This window comes from Phocoena sinus, chromosome 1, assembly GCF_008692025.1.
Source record: "Phocoena sinus isolate mPhoSin1 chromosome 1, mPhoSin1.pri, whole genome shotgun sequence".
In the NCBI taxonomy this organism is placed as follows: domain Eukaryota; kingdom Metazoa; phylum Chordata; class Mammalia; order Artiodactyla; family Phocoenidae; genus Phocoena; species Phocoena sinus.
In genome coordinates, this window is record NC_045763.1 from 119,187,822 (window position 1) to 119,204,936 (window position 17,115).

General features: G+C 40.3%; 1 protein-coding gene across 1 annotated transcript in view; it reads left to right on the forward strand.

Annotated features, from left to right (window-relative positions):
- ATF6 (activating transcription factor 6) overlaps positions 1 to 15,155 on the forward strand; it is a 218,891-nt gene extending 203,736 nt beyond the window's left edge. Inside the window, exon 16 of the mRNA XM_032639744.1 lies at positions 14,496 to 15,155. Within this exon, the coding sequence (XP_032495635.1) occupies positions 14,496 to 14,704 (209 nt within the window). The 3' untranslated portion in view covers positions 14,705 to 15,155. The remainder of the gene's footprint in view (positions 1 to 14,495) is intronic.
- Positions 15,156 to 17,115: the final 1,960 nt, after the last annotated feature.

A 17,115-nucleotide genomic window follows, 5' to 3' on the forward strand; every position in this document is an offset into this window, starting at 1 on the left:
TCTGTATCTAAAAGATAAATTTAAATTTTTTTAAGTTCTGAAGAAGTAAAATCTTAGATGACTCAACACTTGCTTAAATTTCAACTAAGGATGAGATTGAATTAGCAATCTCAGAATCTCAACATATATTTGGCCTTACCTATTGTTAATGAAACGGCTGCAGGCAGGGCTGCATGTTACAAAGCTTGAACAGAGCAATAGAACTATTTATAAATGCAGACACCTTTATGAAGACCTATTCCCTGGGTTTCACTTATGTAAGCCTACAAAACTATCAGTTGTAAGTAACTGAGGGGAGTAAACACATGAAAGTTCTCAAATGTCCAGGTTTTTCTGAACATTATGTGATTGAAAAGCAGCCAGGTTTACTGCAGACAGAACTGCAGACATTTCAGTGGAGAAAATGAGACACAGAATGGCAAATAATGTTGTGGACATTGACCTGTGAGCCTGGCCTCCACTTCCCTTTTACCTCCACTCCTGCCTTTTTTTCTGAGGGCGAAGGAATTCTCTAGTTAAAAACTGAATCCGTAGGACAGCCTGTCTCTCCTGAGGGAGCTGCCGTACTCTAATTCTTGTTTAGCTCAGTTCTCTGAGTGTGGCGGAGGGGAATACTAACACCCTCTTTAAGTCAGCGTCCTGTGGGGCCACTTCCACAGAGCCGAGGCCTCATTCATTCATTAAAAAATGTTTACTGAGTGTCTTCTGTGTGCCAGACACTGGGGATTCAGCAGTGAAGAAACAGATAAAAATGCCTTGTTCTCAGGGAGCTGACATTCTAGTGTGGCTCCTCCTAGGAGGTGTCCAAGTTGAATGGAGCTTCAGGAGTGGGTGTGTCTGAGAAGCCTCAGGAGTTTACAGAGAGAGCCCCCTAACCTGTTTCTGTGCCCTCCAGCAGGTTTTATATCTGAGCTTATGTGGAAGGGGAGAGACACTTCCTCCTATTAAAAACAAATGCAGAACGGCTGCCTTCAGTGTTATACAAACTGCCTTCTGGCCATATATAAATGATTCACTTTATTGGTTTCTCGTCTGCAGTTGCAATACCACGTCAGGTCTCATTCATCTTAACCTGTTGACAGTTGTTTCTAGCGTGTGAGTGAGTTTTTCTGAATGTAGTTGGTATTGTGTGACTGTTGTTTCCAAAATATTTTAAGGTTCCATTTTATGAATAAAAAGTATGCTAGACTTTTTAATAGGCTGAGAGTAATATGACAGTATCAGGCCTCAGGTTCCTTCATCTTCTAAAATTCTGATTCAGTGATTCCTCTTAGAAGCTGAGCCTGCCCAACACAATGGCAGAAATATTGCAGAGAAAGATGTTTTAATGCTCTGAGAAGAATGTATAATTCCCATATATTAACTTTAAATGCAATTACAGAGCCACTGTTTTTCAGAAGTACGAGTGCCCTTTAACCCAATGTTAGTACTTGCAGAGGTTTGGTCCTTAATCTGCCTGCGGGCTAGTTATTCCACGTGTTCTGGTTTTATAGGGAAGTGCTTCTGAACATTGGTTCCGTTCTTATGGTTCTCAAATTTCAGATTGTGACACCATTAAACAGTTTTCTAGTACTTGGTGCCAGTGATTTAATTATTAGAAACAATAAAGTTATTGGCCATCCCTATAGTTGGGCCCAGGCTCTAGGCTAAAACTCCAAACTGTGTCTTAGGGCAGCAAATCAGGTCCTAGGTCTAGTTCACTCAGCTTTCAGAATGAATTTTAACCCCAATCCAGTCTTCTTATGGGTCCCTTTGTTGCCACTCATACCTGAAGTTCACTTGTTTTCGGTTTTTGAGGCACTAATTGAAATTATATAATCAGATTTCAATTTGGTAGTTTAGAATCAGTTTGAAGAAATGAGTAATAATGTTGTCATGTCCATTTTAATGATCTTTCAGGGGATGATGGAGATCAGTGAACTGTAACTGTTTTCTATGATCTGATGAAAAAACCTCTCACATATGTGGGCAGCATTTTCAGGGAAAGAGTAGGCAAGTCCAGGGTGTAAAGCAAAACTAATACCATTAGTCTTTTTTTTTTTAACATCTTTATTGGGGTATAATTGCTTTACAATGGTGTGTTAGTTTCTGCTTTACAACAAAGTGAATCAGCTATACATATACATATGCTTCCATATCTCTTCCCTCTTGCGTCTTACCATTAGTCTTTGAACAATTATGGAATTAGCCAGATTTCCTGAAATCATTCTAGGAAACTATCAAAAGCCCTAGAGGAGCTGAACTTGAGAAAAAATAGGAACTTGACCTTTTATAGCTTAGACCTCTGTAGCATAAGCCCCTAAATTTCCCAGGGGATAAATTTCATCTGGTCATCTCTAAAAGAGTCTCTGTTGATGGTTACGAATTCAAAATATATACTTGGGGTTGAAGAGCAGTGACTTTGGCTGTGTTTCAGAGGTCTTAATAGGATTATTTTTTTGTTTGAGGATGTTAGAAATTCTTTGTTGCTACCACCATTTCTGAACTATTCTAGGATGGCACTTTCTCAAGTTGGGTCAAAGAATGGTGGAACTTTCATAAAGCAAAGAATTACCTGATGACTTGACTAGCAAGTATGAAGGACAGCCTTACTAACCATGTTCTGTATTTTCATTGTCTGCTGAGAAGAGACTTTGCTAACTCTTGGTATGCAGTGTTGAATGAAACAGACATACTCTTTGACTTTATGGAGTTGATGGTCTGGTGGGGAGGCATATATTAGTAAACAAGCCAGTGTTTAATTATACATTGTAATAAGTGCTGTGAAGGAAAAGAACTGACATGATTTGGGGATGCTGCTTGAGTTTTGGTAGTAAGAAAAGGCCTTTCTGAGGAAATGCACTTGTTTGATGTTTTACCAATATTTTAAATGTAATTCTGCTGCTTTTGCAACACTCATGTAAGCTGCATAAGGGAAGAAACCTCGTTTTCTTCTGTAATTCCTTACAGTTTAAGGCACTCAGTAAATGTTGGTTGACAGTTTTGTGACCCATCATATGGTATCCATTTCTCTTTAGAAAACTCACCCTCTGTTTAATTTGGATACAGAAAATGGGATCTAAATGCTTATAAGAGTCTGTAACCATGCCTAGCACAGTGTGCAAACACTTGCTGAATGAATGAATGAAGGTTACAAACTGAGTTTGGTTTCTCAGTTAAAAGTAATCAGTGATCGGGCTTCCCTGGTGGCGCAGTGGTTGAGAGTCCGCCTGCCGATGCAGGGGACACGGGTTCGTGCCCCAGTCCGGGAAGATCCCACGTGCCACGGAGCGGCTGGGCCCGTGAGCCATGGCCGCTGAGCCTGCGCGTCCGGAGCCTGTGCTCCGCAACGGGAGAGGCCACAACAGTGAGAGGCCCGCGTACCGCAAAAAAAAAATAATAATAATCAGTGATCTGATGAAACCACAGACCTACCCTTTTCCTTCCTGCCCATCCTTTTTTTTTTTTTAACTTTTATTGGAGTATAGTTGATTTACAGTGTTGTGTGAGTTTCAGGCATACAGTAAAGTGAATCAGTTATACGTATACATATACCCACTCTTTTTCAGATTCTTTTCCCGTATAGGTCATTACAGAGTATTGAGTAGAGTTCCCTGTGCTATACAGAAGGTCCTTATTAGTGATCTGTTTTATATATAGTAGTGTGTAGATGTCAGTCCCAATCTCCCAATTTATTCCCCCCACCTCCCCACTTTCCCTCTTAGTACATAAGTTTGTTTTCTACATCTGTGACTTTATTTCTGTTTTGTAAATAAGTCCATTCGTACCCTTGTTTTAGATTTCACATGTAAGCAATATCATATATTTGTCTTTCTCTATCTGACTTACTTCACTCAGTATGACAATCTTTAGGTCCATCCATGTTGCTGCAAATGGCATTATTTCATTCTTTTTTGTGACTGAGTAATGTTCCATTGTGTATATGTACCACATCTTCATTTTTATTTTATTATTTTTTACATCTTTATTGGAGTATAATTGCTTTACAGTGTTGTGTTGGTTTCTGCCGTATAACAAAGTGAATCAGCTATATGTATACATATATTCCCATATCCCCTCCCTCTTGAGCCTCCCTCCCACCCTCCCTATCCCATCCCTCTAGGTGGTCACAAAGCACCGAGCTGATCTCCCTGTGCTATGCAGCTGCTTCCCACTAGCTATCTATTTTACATTTGGTAGTGTATATATGTCCATGCCACTCTCTCACTTTATCCCAGCTTGCCCTCCCCCACCCCCCGTGTCCTCAAGTCCATTCTCTACATCTGCATCTTTATTCCTGTCCTGCCCCTAGGTTCATCAGAACCATTTTTTTTAAAAATTCCATATATATATGTTAGCATATGGTACTTGTTTTTCTCTTTCTGACTCACTTCACTCTGTATGACAGTCTCTAGGTCCATCCACCTCACTACAAATAACTCAATTTCGTTTCTTTTTATGGCTGAGTAATATTCCATTGTATATATGTGCCACATCTTCTTTATCCATTCGTCTGTCAATGGACATTTAGGTTGCTGCTATATCCTGGCTATTGTAAATAGTGCTGCAATGAACATTGGGGTGCATGTATCATTTCAAACTATGGTTTTCTCTGGATATATACCCAGGAGTGGGATTGCAGGATCAGGTAGTTCTGTTTTTAGTTTTTTAAGGAACCTCCATACAGTTCTCCATGGTGGCTGTACCAATTTACATTCCCACCAACAGTGTAGGAGGGTTCCCTTCCCCGCCCCCAGCACTTACTGTTTATAGATTTTTGCATGATGGCCATTCTGACCAGTGAGAGCTGATACCTCACTGTAGTTTTAATTTGCATTTCGCTAATAATTAGTGATGTTGAGCATCTTTTCATGTGCTTTTTGGACATCTGTATTTCTTCTTTGGAGAAATGTCTATTTAGATCTTCCACCCATTTTTTGATTGGGTTGTTCGTTTTTTGTTTTTTTGATATTGAGCTGCATCTGCTGTCTGTATATTTTGGAGATTAATCCCTTGTCGGTCGCTTTGTTTGCAGATATTTTCTCCCATTCTGTGGGTTCATGCCCATCCTTCTTAACACACATGTTCCCATTGTTCTTCCCCCAAGAGTACCATTTGGTTTCAGGACTCCATCTGTCTTGTCTGCAGATAACTCCAAAATTACAGTCCTAGCTCTGTTTTCTCCTGCCAGTCAGTCTTTACCCCTATTTCCTACTGCTTGCCTGTCCTCTGCACTAAAATGTCCCAGAATCTCAGACATATGTGCACTCAACTCCTCCCTCGACAGCTGCATGGCTCACTCCTCACTTCTTCTGTTTTGTTCACTACTGTATCCTCAGTGCCTGGCACATGGTAGGAATTCAGTAAATATTTGTTGAATTAATAAATATATATAGTGTTCAGGCATTATATATTATTATGCTTATATTGCATTAGAAGACACAGCGAGCACGTCAGGTGCTTGAACCAATATGTACTATCACTGCGAATGCAACAGCTACAAATGCAAGCTTATACTAGAGTTTCCTGATAGTGACCCAGATACCAAGATTGTGTTTGCCACTGGTGATGTGATTTTCTGAAATGATGAATAATTCTTGGTTATGTTCAGAAAAAAAGCAATATTCCCAGCATAGTGGAGTGGTTATAAGAATGTATTCTAAAGACACACTGCCTAGGTTTGAACTTCCTGCTCTGCCATTTGTCAGCTGAGTGGCTAATCACATGATGTTTCTATGTCCCAGTTTTCTCATCTATAAAATGGGGAATAATAATAATAATACCTGAATTAGGAGGTTGTTTTGAGAATTAGATGAACAGTGTCTGGCATGCAGAAGCACGAGGTGTTATTAAATAAATAAATTATTATTCAGTAGTTTATTCCTGGAAATTTAGTGTATATAAAACCCATGTAAAAGCGCTCTATATTTAAATGTAAAACAGTGAGTTTATTACCATAGTAATAATCAGGGTTTTTTTTTTTTTTTTAGCCTATGTGAATATTGTATGAGATACAGGACAGTTTTGCATGGGACTGTCCCTGTGCATTACAGACTGTTCAGCTTCCTGGTCCCTGCCCATTAAATTTTAGTAGTTCCCCTCAATCATTATGACCACTACAAGTGCTCCTTAAGGGTTGGTGGGTTTTGTATACATTGTTCTAGGCCCATACACTTTTTTAATGAAATTATTATAGATCTTCTAACTAGATAAGCTCTTTCTCATCTGCCTCCCCATTGTTCAGGAATATAACACCCATGTAATATTTAACAAATTCTAATACCTATCTAATACTTATTCTAATACCTATCCTTCTCACACTGTTCTGAAAAATTGAAGAGAGAACACATCCAAATTCATTCTATGAGGCCACCATTACCCTGATACCAAAACCAGACAAAGACCCTACAAAAAAAGAAAATTACAGGTCAACATCTCTGATGACTATAGATGTAAAACTCCACAACAAAATATTAGCAAGCCAAATTCAACAATATATAAAAAGGATCCTACATCATAGTCAAGTGCGATTTATTCTAGGGATGCAAGGATGGCTCAATATCTGCAAATCAATCAATGTGATATATCACATTAACAAAAGGAAGGATAAAAATCACATGATTATCTCAATAGACACAGAAAAAGCACTTGACAAAATCCAACATCCATTCATGATAGAAACTCTTATCAAAGTGGGTATAGTGCGAACATATCTAAACATAATAAAGGCCATTTATGACAAACCCACAGTTAATATCATACTCAACAATGAAAAGCTAAAATCTTTTCCTATAACATCAGGAATAAGATAAGGCTGCCCACTCTCACCACTTCTGTTTAACATGGTATTGGAAGTCCTAGCCACAGCAATCAGACAAGAAATAAAAGGTATCCAAATTGGAAGGGAAGAAGTAAAACTGTCCCTGTTTGCAGATGACATGACTCCAAAAAAAACTATTAGAACTAATAAATGAATTCTTCAAGGTTGCAGGATGCAAGATTAATATACAGAAATATGTTGCTTTCCTATATACTAATAATGAACTATCAGAAGGAGAATAGAAGAAAACAGTCAATTGCAACAAAAAGAATAAAATACATAGGAACAAATTTAACCAAGGAGTTGAAAGATCTGTACTCTGAAAACTGTTAAGTCATTGATGAAGGAAATTGAAGACAACACAAATAAATGTAAAGATATCCTGTGCTCATGGATTGGAAGAATTAATCTTGTTAAAGTTACAGTACTACCCAAAGCAATCTACAGATTTAATGCAATCCCTATCAAAATACGCATGACATTTTTCACAGAACTAGAACAAACAATTCTAAAAATTTTATATGGAACCACAAAAGACCTTGAATAGCCAAAGCAATCTTGAGAAGAAAGAACAAAGCTGGAAGTATCACACTCCCTGACTTGAGACTACACTACAAAGCTACAGTCATCAAAATAGTATGGTACTGTGTACAGATACATAGATCAGTGGAATAGAATAGACAGCCTAGAAACAAACCCACACACGGTCAATTAATCTATGACAAAGGAGGCAAGAATATACAATGGAGAAAAGACAGTGTCTTCAATAAGTGGTACTGGGAAAACTGGACAGCTACATATAAAAGAATGAAAGTAGAACATCCTCTAGCACCATATATAAAAATAAAGTCAAAATGGATTAAAGACCTAAGTGTAAGATCAGAAACCATAAAACTCCTAGAAGAAAACATAGACAAAACACTCTTTGACAAAAATTGTAGCACTATTTTTTAGGATCTGTCTCCTAAAGCAGAGGAAATAAAAATAAAAGTAAATAAATGGGACCTAATTAAACTTAAGTTTTTGTACAACAAAGGAAACCATTGACAAAATGAGAAGACAGCTGTTTTCTGAGAAAATGGGAGAATGGGAGAAAATATTTGCAATGATAATGACCAGTAAGGGGTTAATATCCAAAATATATATAAACAGCTCATACAACTCAACTTTGAAAAAACAAACAACCCAATTAAAAAATGGGCAGAAGGCGGCTTCCCTGGTGGCGCAGTGGTTAAGAATCTGCCTGCCAATGCAGGAGACACGGGTTTGAGCCCTGGTCTGGAAAGATCCCACATGCCACGGAGCAACTAAGCCCGAGAGCCACAACTACTGAGCCTGAGCGTCTGGAGCCTGTGCTCCACAACGGGAGAGGCCGCGACAGTGAGAGGCCCACGCACCGCGATGAAGAGTGGCCCCCACTCGCCACAACTGGAGAAAGCCCTTGCACAGAAGCAAAGACCCAACACAGCCAAAAATAAAAATAAATAAATTTTTTTTTAAAATGGGCAGAAGACCTGAATAGGCATTTTTCCAGAGAAGACATACAGATGGCCAACAGGCATATGAAAAGATGCCCAGCATCACTCATTATTAGAGAAATGCAAATCAAAACACAATGGGGTATCACCTCACATCCATCAGAATGGCTATCATCAAAAAGACCACAAATAACAAATGTTGGAGAGGATGTGGAGAAAAGGGAACGCTTGTACACTGTTGGTGGAAATGTAAATTGGTGCAGCCACTATGGAAAACAGTATGGAGGTTCCTCAAGAAAATAAAAATAAAACTACCATATGATCCAGCAGTTCCCCTCCTGGGTATATATCTGAAAAAAACGAAAACACTAATTCAAAAAGACACATGCACCTCAATGTTCATGAAGCGTTATTTACAATAGCCAAGATATGGAAGTAACTTAAGTGTCTATCAACATATGAATGGATAAAGAAGATGTGGTATATATCTGCAACGGAATACTACTTAACCATAAAAAAGAAGGAAATTCTGCCATTTGCAACAACATGGATGGACCTGGAAAGTATTATGCTTAGTGAAATAAGCCAGACAGAGAAAGACAAATACTGTATGTTATCACTTATATGTGGAATCTAAAAAATAAAATGACTGACTATAACAAAACAGACTCACAGATACAGAGAACTAGTGGTTACCAGTGGGGAGTGGGAAGGGGGAGAGGCAAGATAAGGGTAGGGAATAAAGAAGTAGAAACTACTATGTATAAAATAAATAAACTACAGACATATATTGTACAGCACAGGGAATATAGCCAATATTTTATAATAATTTTAAATGGAGTCAAATATATAAAAAATACTGAATCATTATGTTATACAACTGAAACTTATGTAATGTAGTAAATCAACTATACTTCAATAAAAAAATAAATACAGGGCTTCCCTGGTGGCGCAGTGGTTAAGAGTCCGCCTGCCGATGCAGGGGACACAGGTTCGTGCCCCAGTCCGGGAAGATCCCACATGCCGCGGAGCGGCTGGGCCCGTGAGCCATGGCTGCTGAGCCTGCGCGTCCGGAGCCTTTGCTCCGCAATGGGAGAGGCCACAACAGTGAGAGGCCCGCATACTGCAAAAAAAAATAAATACACATGTATTTTTTAAATATTTAACAAATTCTGATTTGTCTTGCAGTTAAACAAATAATATCCCTCCCACCATCCCTCCTTGCCTTTGGACACTCACAGCCTGAAATCTCTCCTCTGTCCCAGAAACGGCAAAGGGCAGACATGGTGGTTGCTAGGAGCTCTTTGCTCCTGCAAGTGTTCTCCCTTATGTCTCCAGAAAGATTTTTCAAGTCGGAAGCATATTTTGTGTTTGCATCTGCAATACGACTGGTACTTACTCACTCAGTCTTCTTCCCCACTGTTGAGGGAGAGGTTCTATCTAGTTCTACCACTGATCCCCCACCCGCGACCTTCAGAAATGCCCAACGTTTCTTAAAGGAGTCAAACCGTTTTTCTATAAGCATTTTAACATATTCAGTGACACGGAACATTTATATATCGGTTATAAAGAAAAAGATCAATGCTAGAGTTTTCATGGAAGGTTTCTTAGAAGTGGGATTTGAAATGGGCCTTAAAGGGTTAATAGAAATTGACTGGATGGAGAATTTGGGCAGAGAAGAGCAGAAAGAGCTTTTTTATTTTTTTTTCCAAGCAGAGGATAAAGTACTAGCAGAGATAAAATGCATGGTGCTCTGGGATGGTCAAAACCAGGACTCCGGTTAAAAATTGGAGATGAGATTGGTTAGACATGGTGAAGTCAGCTTTGGAAGTTTTTGAAAGCCACCGAAAACATGTGATGTTTCACCCCTTATTGTTCATTGTATTCCCGCTTTCCTTTCCGTTTGTCTCCTTTGTCTCCTCTTTCTTACCCTTCTGGATTTCTTTCCTGATTTTTCCACGTGTTTGCTTTGGGTGCAGGTATCTCTTGTGATCAGTGGAAGGGGGGATTTTTATTTACCTTCCATGTTCCCCCACGTACACACACATACCCCACACCCTACAGGATTCAGGCACAGGTACTGACAGCCTGTCACTGCCTGTCACCAGCCTAGCTTACACAGAGCAAACTGCCTCTCGTTAGGATTGGTGTCTGATTCTGAACAGAAATCTTGTTTTATCATACATAGTCTTTGCAAAGCACTGGTGAAGTCTTGTCATTTTTTAAAACTAAACTTTCTGTGAAATTTGGGGGTATTTAAATTCTGTTTATGGTTAAGGTCCTGGTGTGTGTGTTAGTCATCTCCCAGCTAACAGCCCCTTGGCAGCCCATTCTTAACTCAGTTATTGTGCGTTTACAGGCTGTTCGGAATTCCACATTGCCTAGAGTTTTTCCACCGCCAGTGTCCAGGCACTTTTTTTCTTGCTTTCCCAACTCTTCTGGGCATTCAGACTCGCTTTCTGGCGCTCATGTTTGAAGCCAGTCATCTCTTTTCCTTTTTATTTGCCTGATTAATTTTGAATTTGAAGTATTCATATTTCATACCTTTTTCCTGCCTCAGGTCAGTGTTTCTTCTCATTCTGTTCACTTCAGAAGGCCCAGAACATAAGATTATTTATATCATTTGTGCAGCACCCAAATGTTTGCTAATAGAAGAGGGAAAGTGAACCTTTAACATTTGTGCTCCATACTGTAACTTTTGGTTCTGTTTTTCCCAGTCACTGTCTTTTTCATTAAGTACACAAAAATCCTTCAGCAGTCTTTTCACATAACTCAGCTCTAACAACTCCCTAGTTGTTGACTTTGTTCCCTCTTGTCGGTAAGCCCATGAGCTGTAATGTTTTCTCCTATTACTGGGGCACTGCCCATTCATAATGGAGGCCTGGCCCTTAATGAAAGTGTGCCGTCCGTCCTCAGCCTCTCACACCCTGCCTGGGTTTTCCTTCAGAGGCTGTTCCTCTCCTCCCTACCTGAGCCACCAGAGTCTTCAGGTTTTCATCTCTCCAGTTAGAACCTCCTCTGGTATATTTTATTCACACCGAGGCACAAATTATAGGCAACAGTTGAAAATGTCCTTTCCGAGGGTGGTCAATTATTAACTATGCTCAAAGTCTGAAAGTAAAGGATAACGGGAGCTTCATCTGCCACTTGTGGGAGGGGTTTCGGAGCCTCTCTGATGCTCCTGGAAGCAGATCGTGTGAACAGCTGCCTGACAGTGCAGGAGAGGGGCCTGTGAAGACCAAGAGTTATCATGAGCTGTTTCCCATTCTGTCCTCCTTTAATTAAAATAATTAGAACCTCATCAGTAATAGAGACCACCTCACTCACTATCCAAGGGGGTCAATACTGAAACACCCAAAGGACTTTTATAAGGTCGCACAGAGTGGACTGAAGAAAAGAAATTGCTGTAGCCCCTTTAACTATTTTCTAGAGGTGTTGGGTAACTTGGGATTCCTAATGGCGTGTCACTTTAAACCTAAATTTTCCAGCTTGTCATTCAGAAGGGGCTTCCTAAATTCGGTTTAAGGCGTTCATATCCTATCTGGTAGAATCTTCTTCTAGTAATGCTGACTGTTTCCTTGGCCTAGAAGTTCAGAAAGGAGTGAAGAACAGGATCCATTTTAAAGCCACCCAAACCGTACCTAGCATGAGCCTCCTGGTTGGGCTTAAGATAACAGTACCATTTCAGCCATGACTAGGGACTCCCAGGTTTTGGAATCAGGTCGCAGCTTTAGTTTTCCCCCAAGCATCTGCGCTCATATCACCAGGTTTTTCATCTCTTCCCAACATTTAAGATATTAAAGAACTCCAGTTATCAGTTTAAACCATAGCAGGCGCATGGGCTCTAATAACTTCTGCAGGTGGTATGGGCTATATGACAGAACCTAGTCTTGATCTTAAACTGTCATCTGGATTCTGAGTTAATCTAGGAAAGTAGTAAAAATTAGTAATGTATATTACATGTCTTTTATACATGTGTTTTTCATTATTTGATCATCTGTGTCTCAATGTGTCCGTGTGTGTGTGTATATGCACACCGTCTTTCAGTTTTTCTAAAACAGAGAGGGCCCATGGTTCCAAAAGGAAATGACTAGGGTGGCACCTTGAAATCTGAACCCTGTCACATGTTCTGAATGTAATGACTCCAAATACATTAACAGGTTGTCTTTCTTCCATTGCCTACTTTTTGGAAAAGAAATCACTTTGATAGGAAACGTTGGCGCTAACTCACAGCCAATCAGATTTAATTCTCTAAAGATAAGTAAATGATTTGTTAGCCATTACAGAGTGGCAGGAGTTGTAATATTGGAGTTAAGTGTCCACAGCAATGGTCTTAAAGAATAGGTAGGGTTAATTATTACACAGCAGTAACCAACTGCTCTTCATTGCTAGTAAGGCTGGGAAAGAAGGAAATTAGCTTCAACTGTAATTGAAGAGATTTATAAGACTTGTAATGGGAAATTCACCATCAATGGAGACTATTTTAGAAATTGAAACAGGCAGTCAACCAATAGAAGTGGAATAATGATGTCTTCCATTGGCCTTAAGATGGGATATATGATCTCCTCAAGGCACTTAAAGTTGATAGATTATTAGATTTAATAGTTTTTAACTTTTAGGGGGTCATAGACCTCATTAAGAATCTGATGTACCCCCTCTCCAGAAAAATGCACATACAAATAAAACTTTGCATGCAATTTCAGGGAACTTATGGACTCCCTGAAGTCTGTGCATTAGACCCTAATTTAAGACACCCCAGATTAGATGATCTCCTTAAGTCATTTCCTGCCTCGTTAAGTTACAAGCTCCATAGTTCAGTTTTCCCAAACATAATGGAATCTGAGGATCAAATGTCAAACTTTGGATTTTCTTCCTCTGGATTTATAATACTTGGCACGCATGGTGTAGTAGTAAAAAAAAAAAAAAAAAAAGAAAGAAAAAAACAGATAATGGAATAGAAAGAATTCTACTTTTAACTTCAGTTCTTTGCCCCGGAGAAGCCAAATGTTTAATTTTGAAATCACTGGTTGGCTGTATATCACCCTCATGAAAAGGCAGTGCAGGACTAGGCCCTCGCCAGCATTCTTCCTGGTCCCACACCCAGCTCCAGATTCATGGCTGAAAATGCAAACCGAGGTGCCACGTTGACTCCCCAGCATTCTTCCAAGTTTACACATCTTCTAACTGCATTGCTATGAATGTCCAGCTGGTCTTGAAAGATGTTATCTATTTATAATTCTGCCATCAGTTTTATGCCCAAGTTTCATTGACTACAAGTTGGAAAATGACCACCTAGAATTACAAATCGGGGAATAATTTGGCCTTCTCCCGAAAATAAAGAGCTTTTGTCCTCACAGGAAGAATGGAGTGTAGTACACGTCTGTGTATATTAAACTCATGATAGTAAGTTACCCCATATGTGTTAAGCATGGCTCTATGTGGTTTTTCCCGTTCCCTTATGCCAATAGCCTCTAGTTTACCTGGAAGTCCTTATTAGCATTCCTTTTAATCCCAAATTGGAAATGTATGGCTCTCTTTGTACCTGGAATCCAGAACTGAAATTAAGGACTGCCTTAATATGGAACAGAAGTAACAGTGGTCTCTGGGAAAGAGCATGTTATCAGATGTCTACAACTTGTTGTCAGTCTTCACTGTATTTTATGTTCCTAAGCACAAATCTTTAAATTCATAGTTGGGAATGTCTTCATGAAATTAGAAGTATTACTGATGAACAGGAGCCAGGCAGTCCTGGCCGAGGTCTCCTTACCTTTCGCATGATATGGTGGTCCTTTTGACAATTATTCCTGCCCACTGTTGAAAGAGAAGGGGAGAACTTAAGTATTCTTCCCTCTACACTCTCCCCTCCCCCAGCTGAAATCTCCTGCTGTTCCAGTTGCTCCAGTCGTGGTGATACACTGCATGGGAAGCATACAAGACATATAACGTCTGTGGACAGATAATCTGTGGTATTAACTCTGACAGTGGCTCCAGCCTTTACTGAGCCAGTGAAGGTTGTTTGGGAACTAGAACTGAGGAGAGGACAGGCCATCCTGGCACTGTAGCTCTGCTTAGTGACTGATGAAGTCTCTCTGTACCCTTGAAAGCGTGTTGACAGTTCACACCCTTGAAGCGCACTGATGTCTTTCTGGGACTGAAGCTTATAGCAGAATTGCACATTCTGTTGAATATTTATTCCTTGTGTTTATTTCTGTCTGCAGAGAATGTGATCAATGGGCAGGATTACGAAGTGATGATGCAGATTGACTGTCAGGTGATGGACACCAGGATCCTCCACATCAAAAGCTCGTCAGTTCCTCCTTACCTCCGAGATCAGCAGAGGAATCAAACCAACACCTTCTTTGGTTCCCCTCCAGCAGCCACAGAGGCAGCCCACGTTGTCAGCACCATCCCTGAGTCACTACAGTAGTACCCAGGGGCTACAATGGAAAACTAAGGATGGGACCCTGCCAGACCGGTGAGTGGATGAGAGAAATGCTTCTTTCTGCCTTGGTGGCAAGCAGAGAACTGCCTCATAATAGAATTCAAGAGCTAGAAGAGAAAAAAAGAAGCTGCTCTATTTTTCACCATCTGCCCATCGACTTGGAAAGCACTGGAACTCAGACACAAGGGGAGCAGCATATCTCCACAGGCACGTGTAGCCCTGCATCCTCCACTGTTGTCTGGTATAGATATTTTTTTCTGTACCTTTCTGAATTGCTTTTCCCTCTGTATTTGTTTTGTGTTTAAATAGTCATATGCTTTCAAATAAGATCCACTTCCCCTCTCTGCCATTTCACTCATTGTTATGGTAAAGAGACTTTTATTTAACAGCACCCATATGGTTCCACTCATTAGATCTTTCATCAACTTAATGCAAACCAATTGTGGCTGTGTGCTTATTGGAAAGCAAATGTCAAAACCAGAAGAGCCAAAAGCATCCCCAAAAGAGTCAAAACAATTTCGAGTGTCAGGTAAAGGGGAAAAATGCCCCGGTGGTAAAGTTTATCTTGCGATTTTTGGTTCACACGTGAGACTGCATGTGAACGACTGTACTGGGGTCGGGGGTGGGTAGCAAACTTGCGAAAATGAAATGGAAGAGAAGGCGGGCTTTGAAAGAGGAGATAGCTTCATTAATACATATGTTTAAAACACTGAAAGTTTGATGTGATTGCAGTTTAAGATTAAAGCCACAGCTACCGTTTATTCTGAGGACCACGGGCCACTGAGTGTTAGCACACGTACTTATGTCTTCTCTTTAGTAATCTGGTTCAGATCCTCAAGGACCACAGGACAAATCCTTCATTTTTATTGTGAATCTCCACACACTACACACCTTCTATTGATATGATACCCAGTTCAGCTAAGGAGCATGCAGGTGACTTTACGTTTAAACAAACAAGAGCTTTTTCTCTTGAGAATTGATAAGTATTCACTCCTTTAAAACTTTGCAGACAGGCAAGTTAGATTCCTGCTGGTGGAGTGCATCCCATAGTATGGCAATCATTTTCAATTCTCCAGTGAAAAGGCAGTGAAGGAATTAACTCTTTTGTCCTCCCATTATTAAAAACAAAAACAAAACAGAAAAATATCTTACTTTGTTCACTTGTACTTTGTCTCCTCTGTGATTTCTACCTTCAGCTTCTAAAAGTGAGTCTTCTACCCTCTCCTCCTATGAAACTTTTGAATTTCTCCATAGAATTCATTCTGCAAACACTGCTTCCTGTCCTAATTGACTTGCTCTTGTCAGATTTCTTCCCTTCCATTCCACACTGTATCAGTCTCTTCCTCCTTGCAAGAAGAGGAAAGAAACATTATATCAACTCCTCAAGGCCTACCTTGAGTTAGTTTTCTGCCTGTGAAATTAGGCGTGGCTCCTAAATAATTTTGAAGACTCACCAGCACTTCTTTGTGGACAGTGATGCCTCTCTGCTCAAGCCAGTTAGAGGCTTTCAGAGGAAATCAGTTTAACTCTTGTGAGGGGAAGAAGGGGACTCTGCTGCTCTATTTCCTGGGAATCTGGAGTTTGAAAAGTATCCGTTAGCCACGTAGCAACCATTTTAAGTCAGGGCAGCACTCCTCTCTGATTTGGCTGCCCCAGGCAGTTTTCAGACAAGAACCATTTTCCCTGGGGACCACTCTTCCTTCTAAGGGGTGCCAAGGAATAGAAGGCAAGTGCCTAGAAGACCTTTAGGTTGCAGGGCAGTCTTCTCATGGATTGTCTTCTCCTGGCCCTGCTCCTTCCCATTCTGTCCTGTGAATTAGCCAAACAAGAGGCTGCTACCATGGCTAGTAGGCAGTGGCAACATGGTCATTCCCAAGCTGCCAGTCTTCTCCTACAACTGTCGTAGTTATCACGGTGGATGCAAATACCATGTGTGTGGAGTGATTGTAGATGGTGCTTCCTTCCTCTCCTTTGCACTGAATCACACAAAAACAAACCATCACGTGGATTTCTTGTTTGGGGCACTTGCTTTTACTTTATCCCTCTATTCCCAGCTTTTCCTGTGTCCATTTTACCAACTGGTCAGACTGAAGACTTAATTATGTCATGTTAACGCCTCTCTTTCAGGTGAAAGTGTGGGTTAAGGGTACCTGTGAAGTGACCACGAAAAGCAGTCTGGGAGCCTTGCCTCCTCCTCTTTTCACTCACTGACCCTTCCACCCCTTGTCATTACCCGTTCTTGGATTGATCCTTTTGAGATGAGGGAACAGGAGTCTCCTCAGGGTAAAGTTTCAGGAAATGAGTGAAAGGCAGCTGACAAGTATTCTGCTTTTTAAACTGCTGTCAAGGCTACTGTTAATCTCTGGGCACAGTGGTAGTTTTTATTGTCATGTCTG